This window comes from Pelobates fuscus, chromosome 5 (genome assembly GCF_036172605.1).
Source record: "Pelobates fuscus isolate aPelFus1 chromosome 5, aPelFus1.pri, whole genome shotgun sequence".
Lineage (NCBI taxonomy): Eukaryota > Metazoa > Chordata > Amphibia > Anura > Pelobatidae > Pelobates > Pelobates fuscus.
The window spans coordinates 340,074,399-340,099,969 of record NC_086321.1 but is presented as its reverse complement, the minus strand read 5'-3'; the positions used below and the strand labels follow the sequence as shown (position 1 = coordinate 340,099,969).

General features: G+C 43.2%; 1 protein-coding gene across 1 annotated transcript in view; it reads left to right on the top strand.

The window, feature by feature from the left end:
- The window catches only part of NDRG3 (NDRG family member 3), a 71,173-nt gene that overhangs the window by 12,519 nt on the left and 33,083 nt on the right, over window positions 1-25,571 (top strand). Inside the window, exon 3 of the mRNA XM_063455803.1 lies at window positions 3,402-3,437. Within this exon, the coding sequence (XP_063311873.1) occupies window positions 3,402-3,437 (36 nt within the window). The remainder of the gene's footprint in view (window positions 1-3,401; window positions 3,438-25,571) is intronic.

Here is a 25,571-nt window from a genome sequence, read left to right as displayed (position 1 = left end):
GTGTGTGTGTGTGGGGGGAGTAGGGGTGCTGTGTGTGGGGGGAGTAGGGGTGCTGTGTGTGTGTGGGGGGGGGAGTAGGGGTGCTGTGTGTGTGGGGGGGAGTTTGGGTGCTGTGTGTGTGGGGGGGAGTAGGGGTGCTGTGTGTGTGGGGGGGGAGTAGGGGTGCTGTGTGTGTGGGGGGGAGTAGGGGTGCTGTGTGTGTGTGTGTGTGTGTGTGGGGGGGGGAGTAGGGGTGCTGTGTGTGTGTGTGGGGGGGGAGTAGGGGTGCTGTGTGTGTGTGTGGGGGGGGGAGTAGGGGTGCTGTGTGTGTGGGGGGGGAGTAGGGGTGCTGTGTGTGTGTGTGGGGGGGGAGTAGGGGTGCTGTGTGTGTGTGTGGGGGGGGAGTAGGGGTGCTGTGTGTGTGTGTGTGTGTGGGGGGGGAGTAGGGGTGCTGTGTGTGTGTGTGTGGGGGGGGGGAGTAGGGGTGCTGTGTGTGTGTGTGGGGGGGGAGTAGGGGTGCTGTGTGTGTGGGGGGGAGTAGGGGTGCTGTGTGTGTGTGTGTGGGGGGGGGAGTAGGGGTGCTGTGTGTGTGTGTGCGGGGGGGGGAGTAGGGGTGCTGTGTGTGTGTGTGGGGGGGAGTAGGGGTGCTGTGTGTGTGTGTGTGGGGGGGGGGAGTAGGGGTGTGTGTGTGTGTGTGTGTGTGTGTGTGGGGGGGGGGGGGGAGTAGGGGGGGGGGGGTGTGTGTGTGGGGGGGGGGGGAGTAGGGGTGCTGTGTGTGGGGGCGGGGGGAGTAGTAGTATGATTGGATTTACATTCTCATCCTTAACTAGAATCTGGTGGCATCTGCTTACCTATCATAAAATATTTCTTGGTAACCACCTTACTCCACAACCCTGGTCATACTTTTTTGTGTCTCCTTGTTAACACTCATTCTGCCAAAAAGATAAAAATAATTTTTTTTATTTTTGACGGGCATTGGCAAGTGACAGTTTTGCACATGGATATGATAAATATGATTTTTATTGCTTTTTTTTTGTGTTTTTCATGACAGTAGTAATACATAACGGTTGAAAAATTCGAACAGCGAGGCGCGCAGGCCTCTTAGAGTGGTAGAAACAATTGATATATTTTATAGTATGCATTGGACTTGCAGGTAAGGTGTGAGTATGAAGCGGCTTTAAGGGGAGGTGTAGTGTCCCTAATTTGTGTAGATGTGGTTGGTTTCAGTCAGTGTGTTTATATATCATATTGTTACGTGGTTTATTTTTACGTAAGTGTGATTTATTTTGTTACGTGTGTCGGTAGTATTAACATAGAACCGTTGAACACTTCAAACATCGGGGCTTGCAGGCCACCAGGAGTGTAGATAACAGTTGCTCTTTCTGTATATTGTGTGGTGGACTCACAGGCCCATCGGAGATCATCATGCCATGAGTATGTTGCTTTTCTTTAACCCCAGTTGATGATTCGGTGTGTATGTCTAAGGGTGGGAGGTGGTTGTAGTGGGGGCAGGGTATTTTTGTTGGCGTTTGTGGATGTGGTTGGTTGTGATCTGTATGGTTGTTTGCCATGCTGTTAGTCTGTAAGCTTGTTGTAGTTTCTCGTTGCACATGTATGAGATACATGGTTACAAGATTGTCTTGTCAAGATGAGAATTTTTTTTTTTTTTTTTTTTTTTTTAAAACGAACATTTTTTATCAAACCAGTAATAAACAGGCAATGTGAAAACAAAATATAAGAAGTAATCTTGATCACAATTCTATTAGGTTAGCATGAGAATGAAGAAGAAACGCGTCAAATTAGAATTGTAAAGCTTTACATGAGTGAAGCACTGCTGGATTGTCACTATCAGCACAGACACCCTCTCAGGGCACAATACCGGAGAGGAAAATGGTAGCAGGTAGGAATGTAGCAGAAGGCAAAATAGTCAGTCAACTAGAGAGGCATTGACTAAATATGTGGAGGGAAGTAATGAGAAAGTGGCTCAAACGATACCCTTCGTACCGCAGATAATGGGTGAGACTTTGCTGATTGAGCCCATGCCCACAATAACTGCCCTGGAGGGAGTAGAAACTAGAGTCCCTTAGCACAGCACCCCACCAGCCCCAGACTCTTGCACAGCGAATTCACTGGTCCAATTAGTGACTGCAATATGGACCTTTGCTTGAAAACCACTGCTAGAATGCTTTCCATCTGGATGAGTTGGCCTTTGGAGCATGTGAGCAGTGCTTGGGGATGAAGAGTGACAGGCTGCAGTTCTGCGGGCATATGCCTTTCCTAGCAGCTTTCTCCTTACACGATCTCAGCTCCATGACTAGCCAGGCATCTCTCAGTAGGCTGTGCCTTCACATGGTCTCTTGGAGGGTCAGCCTGGACCCCTGCTGTCACAGTACGTGTTGCTCCTGGAAGTTTGAGTACCAAAATTGCATTATCTTAAGTGTTTACTCTCTACTGACCTTTCACAAAACTTCAATATGACGATCGTCACTCCAGTTCTCACCTTCTACTTTTCTATTTTCTCCCCATTTTGCTGTGTAGATTTTTATTTTTTCCTCCAGGCTTTTGGACTAGGATGTGTACAAATTCCTCTCATGCTGTTCTCCCAACTATCCATTCTGATTTCCAGCCTAGTCACTCCACAAACTCTGCTCTTCTGCCAGGAACATCCCTGACCAAGCATTGCATTCTAATCTGATCAATTTATGAATACCTGATTGACAAAATTCTGTGAAAGTTGGCCAAAGTAAATTTGAGTTTGAATATAGTTACTCTGAACAAATCTGCACCATTTGGATGCGTGCAGTGTCAGATTTAAAATCCATGCTGTTCAGATCAGTTCTATGGAACTTTAGAATTTGGTAATTTACTAAGCAGTTTTATTTTTAAAATAAAATTGGACCAAAATCCAATCTGATGGATGCAGATTTGCAAATTATCATGGTTTTGTTTTTTTTGCTAGCAAACTTTAATTGTTAGTATTTTACTTGCATTGTGCCAATAGCTAAAGAAAGACAGCAAAAGATTAACCATGTGGCATGATGTGTGTATGCATATCTGTCTCTGCTTTACTTTACAAAAAGATGGTGTCCCTCTAAGTGGTGAAGATTTCAGCGTGAGTACAGTGTTGAATACGTTATCACTTGGATCTGTTTCATGGTTGGTGTAAGAGGCGTCCCAGATGAGAACAGGTTCCAAGAAAGTGTCTAGGCTGAACATTTGTGAGAAGTGTAAAAATACCCCTTGAGTGGATGAAGCTGCTTCAAATATTCAGTGTAATTCAAGCGTTAAAGTCCCTGCAGAAATATGTTGCATTAGCCATTTTAAATGAATATACTTTGTTACTATTAATATTGATTTTCTAAAATATTACATTATTAAAAAGGTTTAAATAAATTATTTTTTTTTCCTTCTCCTATCTCCAGAATGCCGGACGAAGCTTTGAAGACTTTGATGGCCAGGTAAAGATTTGCATATAGAAAAATTCCAGACCTGTAAATTTGGCATTATCTGTGCAAGATGTGTATAAAAATGTTTTTTTTTTTTTTTTTTGGTTTTTATTTTGTGTGTAAACTTTAACTTTTTGTTTTTCCACCTAAAGACTATAGTAATTTGTGCTCAGTTTGTTCAACTGCAAATTCACCAACACCTATTTATAAAGGACAAAAAGGCATTCATTTGATATGACACATTTACAAATATACATTCTCATTTGTTATTTGAGGCGGGGAAAAATGGGGGTGGGAGGGCATCCCTCCACGCCAGTTTCTGCAATAGTGTGTACATAACTAAAACCGCTTACTTGTCCTGATATGATTATATAATGTCTAGGATTTCACGTTGTGTTTTTTTTTTTATCTTAAACAGGACTATTTATTAGAATGGGTAGATGGCAAAAGTATACAAGTAATCAAAGATTGCATAATTTGTATCCCCCTTTAACCCCTTAAGGACCGGACTGTTTTTGCGATGTTGTACATTTGCGACCAGGCATCTTTTTACACTTTTGTGGTGTTTGTGTTTAGCTGTAATTTTCCGCTCTCTCATTTACTGTTTCCATACAAATTATATATTGTTTTTTTCAGGACAAAAGGGGTTTTCTTTACATACCATTATTTATATAATCTCATGTAATTTAATTTTTAAAAAATGAAAAATATGATGAAAAATTTAAAAAAATACGTTTTTTTACTTGTATGTGAAATCTTTTACTCATCTACAAAAGCGAAGGAAAAAAACTGCTAAATAGATTCAAACTGTTCTGATTTTAAAAATACCCAGTGTTTACATGCTTTTTGCTATTTTTTTGCATGTTATAGGGCTATAAGTACAAGTAGGATATTGCGGTTTCAAAACATACATTTTTAAAATGTATCAATAGTGACATTGTAACACTATTATCTGTCATAAATCGCTGAATAACACCCCACATGTACATATTTTTTTTAAAGTAGACAACCCAGGGTATTCAATATGGGGTATGTCCAGACTTTTTTAGTAGCCACTTAGTCGCAAACACTGGCCAAAGTTAGCGTTCATATTTGTTTGTGCGTGAAAAAAGTAAACTAAATTGAACGCTAATTTTGGCCAGTGTTTGTGACTAAGTGGTTACTAAAAAAGACTGGACATAACCCATTTGCAATACCTTGGGTTGTCTTCTTTTGCAAATGGTATGCCATCATGGGGGTAATTCTCATTCCTGGGCTACCATACGCTCTCAAAGGCAACGTAACCAACCTGGCCATTTTCAATGTAAAAATATTTGACCCATATATTTGACCCTGTAACTTTCAAAAATGCTATAAAACCTGTACATGGGGGGTACTGTTATACTCAGGAGACTTTGCTGAACACAAATATTAGTGTTTCAAAACTGGAAAATGTATCACAACAATTATATGATCAGTAAAAGTGCTGTTTGTGTGTGAAAAATGCAAAAAAAGTCACTTTCACTGACAATATCATCGCTGTGATATGTTTTACTGTTTTGAATCACTAATATTTGTGTTCAGCGAAGTCTCCCGAGTAAAACAGTACCCCCCATGTACAGGTTTTAGGGTGTCGTAGAACGTTACAGGGTAAAATACAGTGATAGCAAATTACATTCTCTGGACTTTCGGCCTGGGTTGGCAGGCAGGTCCCTTAACCCCTTAAGGACACATGACATGTCTGACACGTCATAATTCCATTTTATTCCAGAAGTTTGGTCCTTAAGGGGTTAAATTGCAATCAATAAAATAACTTAATTATGTAAAAATATTACATAAATACGCACGTAGAATTTAAATATATATGCATATTTATATATTTGAAGTCTACGTGTATATTTATATAATTATTTATGTAATTTTGTATACGGACATATGAATAGTTCGTATTCTTTTTATTTATTTATTTATATATACATTGATATATATATACAATTTCATTCTAAGTGTATTTTGATATAAATATATATTAATATCAAAATACAGTTAGAATAACATTTCGTATAGATATATAATTTTTTTAAATTTATTTTTACATGTTTAATTTAATTTAAATTACTTATTTGTATTTTATAATAATATATATATACAATATATATAGTTATTATATATATTATATATATATGTGTTTAATTTAATTATAAGTGTATTTTTATATTAATATATAAATACACTTATGACATTATATATATATATATACATGATATATAGACATATATTATACAGGTATAATATGTGTGTGTGTGTGTGTGTGTGTATATATATATATATATATATATATATATATATATATATATATATATATATATTATTCACTTTATACTAGCAGGGAGACTGCCTGTCAGCACAGGCAGACACATGGACACCTATTGTGACCATGTGGTCGCCCTGTTGGGCGATCACATGGCCACAGGGGTCCTAATTCGCCATGGGGAGACTGTCTGGGCTGCAGGCAGTCTCCCCACAACGGGAGCACCGCCGGGGGAACGACGGCGATCGGGTAAGTACATCTTAAATTTAGGACTGTCGTCGGTCGGCAATGGAAAAATGCCGATGACGGTCCTGAACCGTCCTGCGTCCTTAAGGGGTTAAAGCACATATGTGCTAATGTAAAATCAAAATGTGATGTAAACATTGCTAAAATAAATCTAGTTTTCAAGTAATGTACTAAAATAAATTATGGATGACTGCCTTCCTTATTAACAAATAGAGGATTTGTTAGCTTTCTAATTTTAGATTCTCTGGAGTCTAGGAAAAAACTATTGCTGCGTCTGTTTTTATAAAAAAATATTTTTATTTTTTCAATTCTGTTCGTTACTTCACAATTTACCGGTGCTGAACGAATTATATTATGTGAACCTCCTATTAATTAAAACACAATTGCCACAGTACCAGGATTCTCCCTCCACCAGCTGCAAACAGTCAAACAATTATAGAATGGCTAACTCTTCCCCTGGCGCTTACCAGGCATCACTCCCTACCCCCACCTGCTAAACCAGAGAACCAGAATCACTTTCAAAGCCTCTATTAGCTCTCCTGAGCCAAGCCCTGCCAAAACAGTCACCACGCACAATGGGGGAAGGGTCATGGTGTACGGAAAATGCCTAGATTGGAAAAACATTCCGAAGTAATTTTTGCAATGTACTATGCTATTTGTAGTTTCAGTTAATGTTACTGGAAATGTTCTGTGAGTGGCAAGTCATTCTAAATATGAGCTTATTCATGGAGGTTTTAGAGCTTCAATTGGTTTGGAAAGGAGACCGGGCCAAGAGTTCAGTGTAGACTGCTGGATAACTGATCTGCAAAGGCGATGGACCTCTCTCCAAAATGACAATAACTGGATAAATCCACCATATGTGCACATGCAGCGACCTAAGACCAAATATAAGCTAGCATAGATCAGAAGGTGTTCATCCAGTGTGGGGCAATGTTACTGGGGTGACATACAATCTAAACATTCCTTTATAACCCTTGTTTCTGTAATGACTTTCAGTAGCCTTGGCAGTGTTTTCCCATGTCAGTCCAGTTACCTCACCCCCAGCTCCTCCTCCTGAGTTAAATAAGGTCTTTCCAGTCTATTGTAGTGGTCACAGAGGAGTCTAAATATTACAAATGAGCTTTCCAGATCTATACTCTGCAACAACTCCAGAGTACAATACCCATATGTATTCCTCTGCACAGTAACCATCTTAACCCCTTAAAGGACCACTATAGTGCAAGGAAAACATACTTGTTTTCCTGGCACTATAGTGCCCTGAGGGTGCCCCCACCCTCAGGGTCCCCCTCCCGCCAGACTCTGGTGTGAGGAAGGGGTTAAACTTACATCTTTCTCCACCGCCGGGCGGGGAGCTCTCCTCCTCCTCTCTGCCTCCGATCTTCCCTTTCGGCTGAATGCGCATACGCGGCAAGAGCTGCGCGCGCATTCAGCCGGTCTCATAGGAAAGCATTTACAATGCTTTCCTATGGACGCTTGCGTGCTCTCACTGTGATTTTCAGTGAGAATCACGCAAGCGCCTCTAGCGGCTGTCAGTGAGACAGCCACTAGAGGATTTGGAGGCTGGATTAACCCCATTATAAACATAGCAGTTTCTCTGATACTGCTATGTTTATAATAAAAAGGCTTAATCCTAGGAGGGACCTGGCACCCAGACCACTTCATTAAGCTGAAGTGGTCTGGGTGCCTAGAGTGGTCCTTTAAGGACAAAGGAAATTGTACAAGTTTAAACAAGACATAATGTAAACAAACCCAAGAATTTGCGTTATGTCTGTTCAGCCATATTTCACTTTTTCATTTTAAGTGCACCCACACTTATTAAATATTTTGTTCAGGAGAAACCGGGCTTTAACTTCACATCAAATATGTATATATGAAACATAATTTTAAAGTTCTGCATGACATTTGAACCACTAATGTCATAGTGCTGGCTTTTACTGCAATAAAATAAAAGCGTATTCAGCGAAGTCAGAGTACAACAGTAACCCCATGTACTGGTTTTATGGTGTTTAGGAAAGTTTCAGGTTAATATAGGGCTACTTAGGGGCTGGAGCCTGAACGAGCGGTCTAGATGCATGCAACACGAGCTACCATCTTTTCGGCTAATCCTGGGGAAATTATCCGGACTCCTGAGCTGATGTAGCTACCAAAGAGCACTACCCACGTCTGGGATATACAGGGAACTCAATTAAGACCTTGAAAGCCTCCAGGAACGTGAAAAGCCAAACTGTGGCCTACTGGACTGCTGCTCTTCTCTCTCCACAGTTCAGAGTGGCCCTGCTGACATCCTACATCCCCATGCACCCTCTGGACTGGCGGGATTATCACGGACCCCACTGGGCAGCTATACACGGCTCTAATCGTACTTTTCTCCCTATTCCAGCCGCTACGAACACTAACCTGGATGACCCAAGATGGCATTTCCTAGCCCTCCAGACACGATCGACCTGGGCACGAACTGTTGAGCACCATAGATCTCTGCTTAATGCGGCTGGAGGAAATAATCACACTTCTGGATGACACTCCGAAAGCATGTAGAGCCCACTCCCCTCACACCCCAGGAGAGAGCTCAGAGGTGAAAAACAAAGGGCAGGAAAGCCCCCTCAAGGCAGCAAGACAATGAAACCACCTACTCAGCGGTCTGGACCATGTGCTGGTAACCATACTTCAAAGCAGTGATCTTGTGTCGGGAGAAACCTGTCGAGAGCAGCAACCGATGCATGGATCTTCGGGTTACCCCTAGTGGCAGAAAATCTTGGTCCTCGTGAGTGCCCAGGCCTTGGGGAATCGAGGGTCGTTGCATAATAACAAACCTTGGAATTGCTCTGCAGCCTTACGATCAGACTTTCTTACAGTAACTCTTCTGATTCAGCCCAAAGCCTGCCTCATCCTCATCTAAAAATGGACGCATACCTGCCTTTCTGTCTCACAAAGTTAAAAGATTAAAAAAAACCTATAGACGCTGGCATCTTCTCACTGAAAATCAGTGAGAAGCGCCTCTAGCGGCTGTCAATGAGACAGCCACTAGAGGCTGAATTAACCCTAAAGTAAACATAGCAGTTTCTATGAAATTGCTATGTTTACAGCAGGCAGGGTTAAAGCAGCACTGTCATGCCGAACTTACCTTTCCTCAATCTCTTCCTTTTCTCCCCCTCTCTCAGGATCTGTTCTTCTTTTCTTCCTGTCTTCTTTAGTTTTCTTTAAAATCATAAGACAAAGTAGGGACTCTTTGTCTTATGGAGGATTCCTCCGCTTGACCAGCTCAGACCAGCGGAGGAGCAAAGTGTGCTTCATTTCCGCTGGTCAGAGCAATTTTCCCATGATCCCTTGCTTTCCTCCCTGTTCCCACAATGCTTCCTGTCAGTATTGCCGAACGTCCTGTCACTTAGACAGAACGCCGGCAAAACTTCCGAATTGCATCCTAACAGAATGAGCATTGTTTCTCCATTGGTGTTAGGATGCAATTCGGTACTTTGATCGTATCGGAATTTCATTCTAATGAAAGAAACTCTGATCCTATTCATTGCCGCGGCTGCATCTTGCAGCCGCTTAGTAGATAACTCCCTAATTCCCACGTAATTCCCACGGTAACTCCCTAATTCCTAAATTGGTCTTTCAGCCAACTTTACTAATACTAAGTAAAGATTACTTAGTATTAGTAAATAATATGCCCCTACTCGCTATACCGCGAGTAGGGGCATGTCTAGTAAGCAGTGAGCAGCCTGCGGCTGCTCACTGTAAAAAAAATAAATAAAAATAAATAAATAAATAATTCCCCCCCCCCCCACCCCCCAAATCCATCCAATCACACTGCTCTGTGTCATTTTACAAGCGTGGGAAAGTTCTTTGGAATTTTCCCACACTTGTAAAATGACACAGAGCACTCTGATTGGCTTAAACCAACCAATCAGTGTGTTCTAAGCCTAATTGCAGGGCGGGGCAAGGCTTTATAAGCCTTGACCCGCCCTGCGGAGCTCAGTACGCGGCGTGCCCTCCATGGGTGAACATGGATTAATTTTTGTTTGCGCTCGTTTTTTTTTTGTTTTGTTTTTTAAACTGCGACGGGTATGATGGATTTTTATTTGGCCTTTTGGGGGGCTGAAGAAAGAAGAATGTAGTAAAAAGAAGACGTCAAATGGTAAGTTTAATTTTTTTTTTTTTATACAGGTTAGTTATTTTATTCCCCCCTCACCATTTTTAGGGTGAGGGAGGTAGGTAGGGGATAGAATGTTTTGGGTGGGGGGTGACTAGGGGCTTGGGACCCCTAGTCACCTTGATGGGGGGTCATTTAGGGCCCCCACCCACCGCGCAGGTCGTGGGGGCCGGGGGGGAGGACAGTAGGTCCCCCCCCCTTATTGTTTTATTAGGGCACCCACCCACCACGCAGGGGTGGGGGCCGGGGGGGAGGACAATAGGTCCCCCCCCCTTCTTGTTTTATTAGGGCCCCCACCCACCGCTCAGGGGTGGGGGCCGGGGGGGGGTGGAGGACAGTAGGTCCCCCCCCCTTATTGTTTTATTAGGGCCCCCACCCACCCACCGCGCAGGGGTGGGGGCCGGGGGGGGGAGGACAATAGGTCCCACCTTATTGTTTTATTAGGGCCCCCACCCACCGCACAGGGGTGGAGGCCAGGGGGGAGGACAGTAGGTCCCCACCCCCCCTTATTACTGCTCCCTGCCGCTTCTATAGTTACATATTACAAGGAGGGAGCTGCACGCCGGTAGCTCCCTCCTTGTAATAAATAAACTGAACGAACAAACTAACACTGATACTCAGTGTTAGTTTGTTTGTCTGATGTTTCTATTCATTCATTTGTCGCTGTCTCCTCCTCCGCGCCGCTTCTCCCACTGTCTGTCGGCCGACATTAGCGCTCCCCATAGGAAAGCATTGAAAAAGACTTTCAATGCTTTCCTATGAGGAAATGAGCGACGCTGGAGGTCCTCACACAGCGTGAGGACGTCCAGCGACGCTCTAGCACAGATAATCTGTGCTATGAGTCAGGAAGTGCCGTCTAGTGGCTGTCTAGTTTATAAAAACCTGCAATAATTACACTTGCAGGGTTAAGGGTAGTGGGAGTTGGCACCCAGACCACTCCAATGGGCAGAAGTGGTCTGGGTGCCTGGAGTATCCCTTTAAGCTGAAGTGGTCTTGGTGCCTATAGTGGTCATTTAAGCCCTACATACAGCTCATCAAAAAGTCTGGGGTAACTAAAAATGACCCCAACTGACAGAGAGCCCCAAGTATCTCTTGATAACTGGGTCTAAAAGGTGTGAGCAGTGATTTAACTTTGCTCACGCTGCATTCAAACAGTGGGGGTTTAAATCCATGATTGCAGTGCTCACTTTGTGCTCTGCAAATAGAGTATATGTCAGTCTATGGCCACTAATTCTGTCCCAGCTGGTGGAGGGGATCCCCCAAATATAAAGCTACCTGGGGCTCTTTGGTACCAGCAGGGATTAAAGCCCTGCTCGTACTTTTACTGCATGAGTCTGCTGTCACTGGGCATTAATGCCCTGCAAATTTTCTTTTTTGTCTTCCTTTACCTGATGCACACCCTCCTTGGCACTGCTATCTAATTCACTTTTCAACTTGTGAGCACTTCCTCTACCAGGAGCAGCATTAGTTGTGTGTACATCCAGCCATCCATTTTTGTGGAATGCAGAAAAGCAGTATATTTAGGTTTACTTATCCCTTCACATCCACAAAGTCCACTTGCTTGTCGCTGCTCCTATCTCTGCCTACTCCAACCAAAGCAAACAGGAATATTGTTGCACGCAGGCAAGTTACTGTGTTTAAGATACACATATGCAAAGCATTCCACGGCAGCACCCACACTCCTGTAGCCCTTTTACCATTGTCACATTATGGACAAATTGATTGGGGCACAGTATGCATGGTAATGGTTTTTAAAAATAAAGGATAGGACTAAAGTGTTGATGCTGGTTAATCCGGTGTTAATTTCCTATGGCCTGTCACATGATAAAATCCAATTACCAAGCACATAAGCCAGATCTATCTAGTTTATTCAACCAGGTTTGTTCCTAGGTGACAGTTCTGTTTTAATGTCTTAATGGATCATTTGGATTTAGATCACATTACTCTTTCTTTATCCTGGGTGAGTGTACTGTTTTTATTTTTTTGCCACTTCAGTTATACAGGTGATACTCGAAAAATGAGAATATCGTGCAAAAGTTTGTTTATTTCAGTAACGTTAAAGGGGAAACTAAAATATGAGACGCATTACATGCAAAGCAAGATAGTTCAAGCTGTGATTTGTCATAAGTGCGAGGATTATGACTTGCAGCTCATGAAAACCCCAAATCCACAATCTCCGTAAATTAGAATATTACATGCAATCAATAAAACAAGGAGTGTACATAGAACAATATCGGACCTCTGAAAAGTATAAGCATGCATAGTGACTCAGTACTTGGTTTGGGCCCCCTTTTGCAGCAATTACTGCCTCAGTGCGGCGTGGCATGGAAGCTATCAGACTGTGGCACTGCTGAGGTGTTATGGAAGACCAGGATGCTTCAATAGTGGCCTTCAGCTCTTCTACATTGTTCGATCTCATGTCTCTCATATTTTGGCAATGCCCCATAGATTCTCTATGGGGTTCAGGTCAGGTGAGTTTGCTGGCCAATCAAGCACAGTAATCCCGCGGTCATTGAACCAGACTTTAGTGCTTCTGGCAGTGTGGGCAGGTGCCAAGTCCTGCTGGAAAATGAAGTCCGCATCCCCATAAAGCTCGTCTGCAGAAGGAAGCATGAAGTGCTCTAAAATCCCCCGGTAAACTGCTGTGTTGACCCTGGATTTTAATTAAGCACAGTGGACCAACACCAGAAGATGACATGGCTGTCAAATCAACACAGACTGGAAATTTCACACTGGACTTCAAGCATCTTGCAGTGTGTGCCTCTCCATTCTTCCTCCAGACTCTGGGTCCTTGGTTTCCAAATGAGATGCAAAAGTTCCTCTCATCAGAAAAGAGGACTTTGGACCACTGAGCAACAGACCAGGTCTGTTTTTCTTTAGCCCAGGTAAGACGCTTCTGACGTTTGTTCAGGAGCGGCTTGAAAGAGGAATACGACATCTGAAGCCCAAGTCCAGGATCAGTCTGTGTGGTGGCTCTTGATGCACTGACTCCAGCCTCTGTCCACTCCTTGTGAAAGTCCCCAACACTTTTGAATGACCTTTTCCTGACCATCCTTTCCAGGCTGTGGTCATCCCTGCTGCTTGTGCACCTTTTTCTTCCACACTTTTCCCTTCCACATAACTTTCTATTAATGTGCTTTGATTACAGCACTTTGGGAACATCCAACTTCCTTCGCAATTACCTTTTGAGGCTTTCCCTCCTTATGGAGGGTGTCAATTATGGTTTTCTGCACAACTGTCAGGTCAACAGTCTTCCCCATGATTGTGATTCCTACTGAACCTGACTGAGAGACCATTTAAAGGCTCAGAAACCCTTTGCAGGTGCTATGGCTTACTTAGCTGATTAGAGTGGGACACTGTGAGCCTAGAATATTGCACCTTTTCACTATATATATATATAATGTGTGTGTGTGTGTGTGTGTGTATATAATTTACTGAGATTGTGGATTTGGTGTTTTCATGAGCTGTAAGTCATAATCCTCGCACTTATGACAAATCACGGCTTGAACGATCTTGCTTTGCATGTAATGCGTCTCTCTATATTTCACCTTTTACGTTGCATTACTGAAATAAATTAACTTTTGCATGATGATCTAATTTTTTTTTTACCTGCCCAATACTTGAGTGCTACCGAAACTTTCATTTTGTTCAAACCCATTCAGGAAACTTTAGTTTCATCCAAACAGAACTTTGTCAATTTGTTCGTTCACTTCTGGCCTCGTTACGACCATTTCCATTTCGGAATTTTTTTATTTTTTTTAAATTTTGATCTGTGCCATGGCTGCATGTAGCTGTGGTTAAGTAGATCGCTCGCTGTATTTGTAACCTTACAAATGGCAATCCCACAACCTGTTTAGTAGATGGCTTTTTGGTATCTTTATTGCATTCCAAGAATGATTAAGGAGCTATCTTCTGAGAAGCTGTTGGACCAAAATTTAGAAAAGTTTTTTAAAATTATGAAAATACTTTGTATTGATGAATAAGGGAGGTGAAATCCTTCCTCCTGACCCTACCTGCTATGCTGAGTTTGGGTCATGTTTACTAAACAGTGAGCAGCCAGTGGCTTCTATTTTAAATATAACAAGCTGGTAGTCCCCTCCCTGGTAATTGGAAGGAACGAAAGAACCCCTTGAATATACAAAAATTTGTCCAAGTCATTTGTTCTTTACAACTAAAATAATGTGTATTCATCCATTCTTTTTTCAGACGAATAGACATGTTGCTGAAAATTCAGAATAACATGTGCAACAAGTTAATTAAATGTAAAAACTGTGCCGCTGCAACAGGTTTAACACTATTTCAAATGAAATATCCTTAAAATATGCACTGTGAAGGTGGGGGAAAGGGTGTTCAGGTACTTCTAATTCCTCAGCTCAACATGTGACTGATCAGGCACATCAGCAAATGGCCATATAGGAGCACACATGATCACTACGTTATTGTGATCAGTGCTGCTGGGACATCTTATCTGCTTCCCTCCACCTCATTGTGCAGATACTTTCTGTGCTTCTGATGCATAAATAAATGTAACTTTTTAAAGTTTTCCTCTTTGCCCTCAGGGGTTCAATTTATTCAAGCGCCACGGTGTGGGTCTCGTCGCAGCTGGCTTCACCCATCTCCTTGGCTGAGATCATCAAAATTGACCATCTCTGCATATCCAATGTTTTCCATAGGAAAGCATTGGCAGGCTATTGCGCAGGCATGCAATACGCTGCACTGTGCCAATCGGCATCTCATAGATACAATGAGTCTAGGCATCTGAGGAGCATCCAGTCTTCTCTGAAAAGGCAGTGTTTACATTACAAAGCATGCAGTGACATACTGTACGCAACCAGCACTACATTAAGCTGTAATTGTTTGAGAAGAGAAACACATTCTTTAAAACAAATTTAAGCTATGAAAAAAAATGACCAATATGGCTATATAAGGACTCGGGGCATGAACGGGTGGAACAAAGGCATATTAAATATTAATAATGGCTTATTTTATAGCTAGGGACTAATAACGATACCTAGAATTAAGCTGTCAATATTTTAATCAATCTATTCCAGTAACTATATATTAATGGAACAACAAATGGGATAGTCTAGTAATAGCTCGTTCCATCTTACATTGCATAATTTGTGAATGAATCTTGGGCCATCTGTCCACCAAAGGTGACTTCCACTTCCTGGCTATTGATAATTTGACAGCCATTAATATATGGAGGGCAACCGGTCTGAGGCTTCTATCAATTGCCTTCATATTCAGAGTCAGTCTTGGCTTTTTTTTTTTTGTTTGTAATAAAGCAAATACTGACTCGTTACTTCCCAAAGATATTGGATTATCGGGTAATCCCACCATGTTTAAAATCTGCTATTCGTTCTGGGCATCTCAAACATGCCGAGCAAGCTGTGGGATATATTTTTGCAATTTTCTGAGGGGTTCTTTACAGTCTAATATCTTATTCATATTTATGAGTAGCTTTATACAAAGTCGTAAAAGAATTGTTCCATTCTTTCATACTAATATTTATATTCCGATCATGGTTTTATTTTGTAATTGCCAGGGGAGATGGCTTTACCTGTGTTTTATAAATTAGTTTTTGACATTTATTGACTAGATGGGTATAGTCAAGCAAGTCATTCAAAGTCTTAACTGGGGGCGAAGTTGAATATTAAATCTTTTTTTTGAAAATAGATTAATCTTGTATAATTGAGCCATTCCGTGGATGGTAAGCAATATTCGTCTTGGAGTAGGTCGAAAGATTTTAAAATATTTCCTCTTATTGTGTTTTCATTTTTATATATATATAATTATATATAAAATTTTATTTTTATAAATCCAAATTTCTAGGTTTTATTTTTTTTGTATTCTTTATTTATAGATTTGAATTTACATTAACGGGGGGATACATGTCAAAGGAAAGTAGAAACATTAATATCCTAGGAACAAGCACCTGATGTTGGACCCTTGGTCGTGCTGGGTCTTACTTGGTTGCAAGTGGTTTAGCCCGTGTGGTATACCCAGGGTGCTTGTGGGGTTAGGTGCTCTTCGGTACCTCGAGTGTTCTCGCAGGAACAATGTCTCACAGCATTCCCCAAGCGTGGGTGGGCGTTTAAGGTATAGGAGTCAGGGAGAAGGTGTATTGTGTCTCGGTTTGTTGCAAATTTCTAGGTTTAGATCTACCATGAAATTTGATATTTAATTGTATAGCTGGTATATACAAAAGGAATACAGAGAAGGGCTGCGCCACAGAAGAAAATACTTAAGATCTTGTCACAGTAGTGCAAGATATATTTACATGTAAAATGTTTCTTTAAAAATAAATGCAGCTGTGGAAGGTCTGGGTCTCTAAAATCTCCGTATGTGGAAAGAGAAAAGACAGAGCGGCCTAATAGTGCAATATGTCTGGTATTGACGGAACACATAAGTATAAATATTGCACTCACATGAAACAGAGCTATGACCAGCTCTAGTATATATCGCATATAGTGGTATAATACCCACTTATGGGAAATGGTGGTGGTGGTCTTTCACAGCAGATGGTTATCTAGGTACTCGGGGAAGAAATAGCCACAGATAGTGCTCTCAGTAATATTAAAAAAAGCAGAATATTACTCACAAGCGTGGAGCAGACTCGCTGCTCTATGGAGACGGCGTTAGTGGTATGATCCCCACCTAGGATGTTCTTGAGTAGAGATGGTAACAGTCTTTGGATAAAAATAGAGAACATGCCAGGAAAAAAATCTGTATTTGAATTAAGGAGGTAGTAGGTTGTAATAAAACCAAAATCCTTTATTCAGTATAAATATTTGTTTAACCCCTTAAGGACCAAACTTCTGGAATAAAAGGGAATCGTGACGTGTCAGACACATCATGTGTCCTTAAGGGGTTAAAAAGTAATGTCCATAACGCGTTTCACTGTGTAGGCTTTCTTAAATGGATAAATAACAGACAACCTTGCAGATAGGGCTTATATAGGAGAGAGGGTATGTGGCGGAACCAGCCTCGCCACTGGGCTTTGGAGAAGACTGATTGCCAGCCTCCTGCCCTATGACTATGGCCCCATTTTGAAATGCTTGATTTTCCCCTGCAAAGAACCGAAAGCCGGGTCATTCTGTACTTTCCCTATGTGAGCAGTGTTTCCCCAGATAGCTATGCCATGGAGCCCATTTGTATAACGAAAGACTATGTGAAAGACTTTGGCTCTGTGGCAATTGAACTGTATGTATGTGATCTGAGCGCCATTCAGTAATAATGTGAGCACAGATCTAAGCTATCTGGGGATATGTTGAATGTACCTGTTTTATGCAATAGCTGCACAGTTATATATTTTTATGTATTTTATTGTATTTTGCAACCATGGGGCTAATGTAGTTTTTCCTCTGTCCGTGGAGATAATTGGATTACTTCCCAATTATCTCCAGGATAGAAGACTCTGTGGAACTGGTTTTGGGCAGAAAAGCCATGCTTCATTTGGTCAAATAGGACTTTCCCTTAACTTTTTAACCCCTGAACCGATTGCCCTGATTTTTGAATGTGTATATTTCAAGCATGCTGATTCTGAAAATGTATGTTTTATGTAAATGACGTATATTTTGGAAGTTATTAATACTGTGTAAATATTTTCTCTGCCTTTGATTATATTACCCATTGTGTTCAGTAATCATATCACAGGCAGAGGGGAGGATTTTGTGTGGGAGTGTCTGTGTGTGTGTGTATTGTACGGATTGATTGGTTGTATTTCAAAACCCTGTGGGCAGTACTATGTTTGTGGATTGGGAATAAAAGAGGCTGTATGTGCCAGTACAGTCAGTTCTGCTTGACCTCAAAACGAAGTGTCGTCTCGTTATTGGGGGAATTGGATTTTATGCTTTTCCTGTTCAGCTGTTTACAGCATTCGTATGCGTCTCCGGTTCGGTGGTTGTGAAGTCTGCTGCAGTGCTTGGAGTCCTCAGGAAGCGCTAGGAGCATCCTTCAACGGAGGTTCCCAGTCGGGGTGCCTGTCGATCCGTTACAGGGTAGTTAAGTGGCGCCAAAATTACATTATTGGCTGTCCACCAATCAGAAAACATCAAAATTAAGAGCAATACAAATTCAATAAATAGTGTGACTCATTAGTGAGGGGGGGACCATTGCCAGCATATTTAATTTTAAAAACTAGCATTTTTCAGCTAGTTATGGCTGTTTAAAGCCGAAGCACGTGACTAGTCACATGCACGACTGTGTTTTCTAGCTGCTAGGTCTGATGGATGTAGTTTAGAAGGTGGTTATTTGCATTTTCGGTAAGTGTTTCGCTGAGCTGAAATTAGGGTAGAGATGGGGAAATTAGATAAAGGAGTGTGTTAATACATGGGTGGGAGATGTGTACAAACATAAAAAATATCCTCAGCAAATCTGAAATAGAATGAGCATTTAACCTACAGACACTTGCCCCAAATGGTTTAAACCTAGATTTTGACTTATTTACCCCTGACCTTTCTTCCTCCAGGCTTACAGGCTGTTCAGTTATGGCCTAGTTTATGCAGTTGTTTTGGGATACTATTTTATGGGAGTCTTTAGCTCAAAACAATCTATATCCTGAGCAATATCTTGCCAATCCCTGCATCATTTACTGCCCAGAAAGCACCATGGTACCCCGCCAGTGTCTCTGAATTAAAACCATGCTATGCACTCACAATGTTAACGGGAATAATAAAGATGCTAATTATTCGTTTATGATTCTTTGTCAAATATATCTGCTGTGCCCCTGATACCTGCTGTGAAGACATCGATATGAAAAATTACTTCAGTTCATGCATTTTAAGGAAAATAGTGCCTACAGAGTAATCTGCAGTATACAAACTTTTTTTTTCCCCTTCGTATAGTGGCAGTACTCACAGTTGGGATGTTCCTTCCAATCTGGGACAAGAAGCTCCCCCTTCTTCCGGTTTTTATGGCTGTGCTCCGCCTGCTGCCTCCATAAATCCTGTATGCCCTGTACACACGCCAGTTCTTCTTGTCCTGGCAAACGGGACGGACAGGTTCCCCAGTCTGGTGGAGAAGGTGCGATCAGCACAGGCTGCTGATCGGGGAGGTGTGCGCCCGATAGCTCCCCGGGCGGGAGCTGAGTGGCAGAGTGTTTCCGGTCTGGCGTTACGGAACGCGACCAGGTAGGGCAATTTATGTGGTTTTCCTCAGGAGTTCCCGGGCGGTCCTCCTCGTGGGACTTTACGCATGCGCACAGCAGTGGAACGCACGCCCGGGTGGCGTTGCGTTCCACCAAACCCGGTATCGCGCTACTGCGCATGCGCGATCCGGAGTTTTGGCGCGAAATTTCAAAAATGGTATATAAGCTGTGCTGAACCCTTCTGACCCCAAGGGTGGGTGTACAGTTCGGTTTCTCCGTGTCACCAGCCCTCCTACACGGACCTCAGGTGGATAAAGGTGAGGTTTAACTATTTAAACTCTCCTCTTTATCACCTATTATAATGCATGCGTTAATTTTCTTTAAATAATTGCTTCCTTATTCTGGTTCACAGATATGTCCAGCCCTATAGCTCCGGACAAGGCAGATAAGGACAAGATGTCTACTTCTGTGCCCAAAAAAGCCACAAGCAAGTCCAAGCACTTAAGTTGTCTGGAATGTGCTGTTCCTCTACCTGACGGATGTCGAAAAAAGACATGTAACCAGTGCGCTTCTGAATTACTTGAAAAAACAAAACAGTCGGATATGGCATCCTTCCTGGGCTGGTTTCAGGAAAATTTGTCCCAGACTTTTGAGTCTTTTAAAAAACGTAGGAGGAATAGATCCCCTTCTGAGTCTGACGTCTCTTCTGGAGAATGTTCCCTTTCTTCTCCTTCGGATATTTCCAGCCTGGCTTCAAGTGTGGTGAGGGTTTTCCACCAGAAGAATTGAAAAGATTCATTAAAGAAGTGAGTGCGGCTTTTCAAGAAACTGAACCTACCAATGTGAAGGTTAAAGGTTTCCCTATGTCTCCAAAAATATTGGATCTCCTTCACAGAGAATGGAAGAATCCTGAAAGACGGGCGTTTATTTCAAAACATTTTAAACTGCTGTTCAAACTACAGTCTGAAGAAAAGTGGGAAGATCTTCCTAAAGTCGATATTCAGATTGCCCAACTATCTAAGAAAACCACTATACCCATTGGCGAAGTCTCAGGCCTTAAAGATCCTATGGACAAAAGAGCTGAAACTTCATGTAGAAGAATATACCAGGCCGCAGGATTTCAGTGCAGAGCTGAAGTTGCGGGTTCAGCAGTGCTCAGAGCTCAGTGTTTGGCTTCAAGCACTGGAAGATTCCCTTATGGGAAAATCCGATACAGACCCTTCCCATCTCATGTTCCTGCTGAAGCTATCCAATGAATTCCTTTCGGATGCTTCTGAGGAGTTTCTTCGTTTATCAGCAAGAATTATGGGGTTATCATCAGTAGCCAGGAGGGCTATTTGGCTTCGAACATGGACAGCTGATTCAGCATCGAAAGCAGCTTTATGTGAATTACCCTTCGAGAGGAACAAGCTGTTTGGTACTCCGTTGGAAGACATTATTAAACAAATGTCGGTTCCAGCGGAAGGGCTTTCTTTGTATCTAAGAGCCCAGGGATATAAGAGATTCCAATACAAGGGCCAGCGGTCCTTTCGTTACCAAGGGCGGTTTCGCAGGTTTCATAAACGGGGTGGCAACAGCCAGTGGTCTAGGCATGAATCCAACAGACAAGACAAAAAGAGGAAGTTTTGACGCCAAGAGTGGGAGGACGCCTTCGGTTCTTCACCCACGAATGGAGAAAGAGTACTTCAAATGGGTGGATTTTAAGAACCGTTTCAGAAGGTTACAGGATAAAGTTTTCATCAAGTCCTCAGCCATCCTTCCTTCTGTCAAGCTATCCTTCAAAGGTAAAAACAGAGGCTCTACTTACGGAAGCACTCATCCTTTTAGGAAAAAATGTGGTGGAGAAGGTACCCAAAGGTTGGGAATTTCAAGGAGTCTACTCACGCCTTTTTCTGGTACAAAAACCAGATGGATCCTTTCGACCGATCCTAGACCTGAAGCAGGTCAACACCTACATACCATACCAAAAGTTCCGTATGGAGAGCATTCTGTCTGTAACACACATATTACAAAAGGGAGATTTCATGGCAAAGTTGGACTTAAAAGATGCCTATCTGCAGGTACCAGTGGCAGAATCTTCCCGGAAGTTTCTCAGATTTGCAGTTCTAACAAGAAGGCGAAGGATTCTCCATTTGCAGTTCAAGGCTCTTCCCTTTGGCCTATCTTCAGCTCCTCGAGTTTTTACAAAAATTCTGGCACCCGTAGCAGCAGTTTTACGTCTGAAAGGTATCGCGATTGTTCCATACCTGGACGATTGGTTCCTGAAAGCCCAGTCAGGACAACTGCTAGAACTTCATATCAAGATTGCAAGGAAGGTTTTCAAAGATCACGGTTGGATCCTGAACCTGGAAAAATCCGAATTAACTCCGTCTCGGAGTTTAGTATTCTTGGGGCTTCGGATAGATTCGCAGTCCCTATCTCTTTTTCTTCCAAAAAAGAAACAAGTGGGGATTTTCAGGGCAGTATCAAAGCTGCAAAGAAACTTAAGCTCAATCAGAGATGCTATGAGATTGCTAGACCTCCTAACGGCTACAATACCGGCCGTCGCCTGGGCAAAAGCGGAATCCAAACCGTTACAGTGGGACATTCTGTCCCAGTGGACGCGGAAACAGGAAGATCTGGACTCTGCCTTCCGCCTATCCGAGGCGGTGAAAAGACAACTGAACTGGTGGAAAGTAAAAGACAACATCTCAAAGGGCCTGTCGTTCGCACTGAAACGGTGGATTACGATAACCACAGATGCCTCCCAGACGGGTTGGGGCGCTCATCTAGGCTCTCATTTCCATCAAGGTATTTGGAACAAAGAGGCATGCGCTTCCTTGAATTTCAGGGAATTAAAAGCGGTTTGGGAAGCTCTGATTTCCTTCGGTTCGCTCATCGCCAATCAGTCGGTGAGGATTCAGTCGGACAACGCCACTACGGTGGCCTACTTGAATCGCCAAGGGGGCACAAAGGTAAAAGCTCTTCAAGATCTTTGCTACCACACAATGGCTTGGGCCCAAGCGAATCTTCTCGCATTATCAGCTACCCATATCAAAGGATCTCTAAACATTATTGCAGACGACCTCAGCAGAAGCCATTGGTCTCAAGCAGACTGGGCTCTATCAAACGAAGTTTTTCTGGAGCTGGTTGCACGCTTCGGTAGGCCAGAGATGGACTTGTTGGCAACAAGGAGAAACAAAGGTGCAGAGATTTGCGTCACTTCATTCAAAAGATTACCCAGATGTCCTAGACGGTCTATCGATCCCTTGGTATTTCGATATGGCTTATGTTTTCCCTCCTATAGCCCTTATACCACGAATTGTTCAGAAAATAAGATGGGAGAAGGCAAGAATTCTGGCAGTCCTGCCCTTCTGGCCGAACAGAAGTTGGTTTTCAGAAGTGGAAAACATGGCCATCTCTCGTTGGCACCTCCCGGTCTCTTCTCACATTTTAGAGAACGTGAAGCTTCCCGAAGAAACCCTAGCAATGTTTCACCTGACTGCATGGTTGCTGCAAGGATGATACTCCAGGGTCAGGGTCTTTCTGACCGTCTATGTGACGTTTTGCTGTCATCTGTCCGCTCGTCCACTTCAAAAATCTACTTCAGGGTTTGGATGAAGTTCAGAACCTGGTGTTCTCTCTGGAATTCTGATCCGGCCAAAGCCTCGGTTCCGGAAATTCTTTCTTTTTTGCAAGATGGGTTTGAAGCCGGCCTAGGGGTTTCTACACTCAAGGGCCAGATTTCTGCTCTTAGTCACTTCCTGGTTCAGGATATTGCATCTAACCCTCTTGTTCGAAGGTTTATTAAGTCCGTGCGGTTGAAGAGGCCTCCCAGGCTGGTTTCTTTTCCTACTTGGGATTTGTCTCTGGTTCTTCAGGCCCTTTGTGAACCACCATTTGAACCTTTGTTTCAAGTCTCCATCAAATTCCTTACCTTCAAGACGGCCTTCCTGGTGGCGGTTACCTCCGCAAGGAGAATAGGTTAAATCCGAGCTCTATCATCTTCTCCGGAGTTCACCATTTTTCATCAAGAAAAAGTGGTACTACATCCCAGACCTTCTTTTTTGCCTAAGGTTATTTCGAGTGCTACGATCAACCAGCCTATTGTTCTGCCAGCCTTTTGTCAATCACCCACATCAGAGCTAGAAAGAAAATGGCATCTCCTAGATGTTAGGAGATCCCTAAAAATCTACCTTCGGAAAACTCAGGAGTTTAGATCCTCAGATCATCTTTTAATCTACTTTCAAGGCAAATGTGCGGGTAATGCTGTCTCTGGACCCTCATTAGCTAGATGGCTGACAAATACCATAGGGTTGGCTTATCGCTCCAAAGGAATTCCCCTTAGATTCCCATTAAGGGCTCATTCAACTAGGGCTATGGCTACCTCATGGGCTGAAAGAGCTGCGACTTCACCTGAAGACATCTGCAAGGCGGCTACTTGGTCTTCATTGCATACCTTTATCAAGCATTATAGGCTGGACATATTCTCATCATCTGAGGCTGATTTTGGGCGTAAGGTGTTGCAAGCTGTGGCCTGCTGAGACCCCACCCTTTATTTTTTACAGGGATCTTGCTATATCCCAACTGTGAGTACTGCCACTATACGAAGGGAAAAACAGCAATTTTACTTACCGTAAATTCCTTTTTTCTTTGTATAGTGGCAGTACTGGCTTTCCCTCCGCTTTTTTTTTTTTTTAAACCGCACTTTTTTTTTTATAAAACAAACATGCAAATATCTGGCATTATGACTATAGTAGATAGATGTAGACACACTATGCTATACAAGCCTATGAATTGTCTAGTTACGGTTAAGTTTATATTAATTGTTAAGTTATGTCTATGGCATTGCAGGTCTGAGGATGGCAAACGTTAACAATTTAGACATGTTTACAACTATGCAGATTCTTCTTTTAGTTAGAAATCAAGATGATTAAACAAGATTCACAAAAAAAACAAAAAAACAGTAACCACTGGGGCTCTCAAATCTCACAAGCAGAGATAAGGAGATAGTCTCCACTGCGCAGTACTTCCCCAAAAATTATTGCTACGCTATATGGTAAATACAGCCCACCTTGTTGCAAGAGAACCGTGGGTTATTCCCAGGATTGCCTAGGCAATGTCTGGGGGTGGGAGGCTGAGGCAATATGAGCATCGTTATTGTGCATGGGGATTTCTGTTTGAGGACTGGGACTGCGCGGCGCATATCAGATGCTTACAAGGTAAAAGAAAAGACATGAAAAAACACAAGCCATAATGAAACGTATGCTAAGAAGGCATTCAATCTGGAGCTGTGCGCTAGTTATAAAACCTCTTCACAGGGTAGGGGAGTCCATCGGTAGGTTGTTGGTTGGGGATACTAGGGGTGGTAGTCCCAAAAAAAATGCTGTCCGAGTGAGGTATGGGAAAAAGGCAAGTCACTCAGCCAATGCCCTCTCTCAAGGCCCATTCCTTCCATGTTGTAGAAGGTGCTGTTGGGGATTGCCATAGCTTGTCCTGGAGTTTCAGCAAGTCAGTGCTCCGTATGGGTGGCAGCTTGTGGGGATGAACTGGCCCCTGGACAGGTCCTTTCATGGTTGGGGAGGCTGAGCGGGGTGAGAGATGGCTCCAGTGCTTCGCCCCGCTCAGGCGCTTCACTCGTTTCTGCCGTCGGATCACTGAGCAGCGGGCATTTATGGTGTTTCTGCTGTTGGCAGAGCGAGGTAAGGCAGCCCTCCGGCTCCTAGTGTATACTATGGGCTGCTCCTGGGTGCTATTAGCCATAGGGCTTTGGGTTTTCCCCTTTGGGGGGTAATGGGGTGTCTTGCCTGACTGCCGTTGTAGGAGGCAGCGTGGTCTCCATCTGCGCAGGCAATGCTTAGGAGCTGGGCCCCTAACAGTCGTCTTAATGGGCAGACGGGCTCTTGACACTGTTGGTGTGGGGGCCGCTGGTGTCGGAGGCCGTGCAGGTCGGCTAGCTATTTTGTTCCAGAATTGGTCGCAGATCGCATCAAATCTAGCCCTGAAGAGTGTGCTCCATTCCTGGCTCTCCAGCTTTGCTTGTGAATGTGGGGGCACCGCTGCGGCGGCCATTTTGGGTACGTCGCTGAGTTTCATGCTTGCCGCTGAAGGTATGTGCTGTGGAGACAGGCTTACCCAGTGGGGACCGGGATGACCCCCGCCGGTCCAAAGGGGGGGGGGGGGGGAGAGTACTGTGGGGCCCCTCTGTGAGTTGCAGAGCGAGGAGATCGGCCGCCTCTCCCCAGCTCCACTCCCAGTAGGCCGCAGTAAGTCCGACCGGGCATTCTGCTACAAAAATCGTCGAGTGAGGTATCAGTCTGCTCGCCCGGAGGACCCTGACCCAGATAGAGCTTGTTGGGTAGTGTTGGAGTACAACAGCTGGGAGTTATG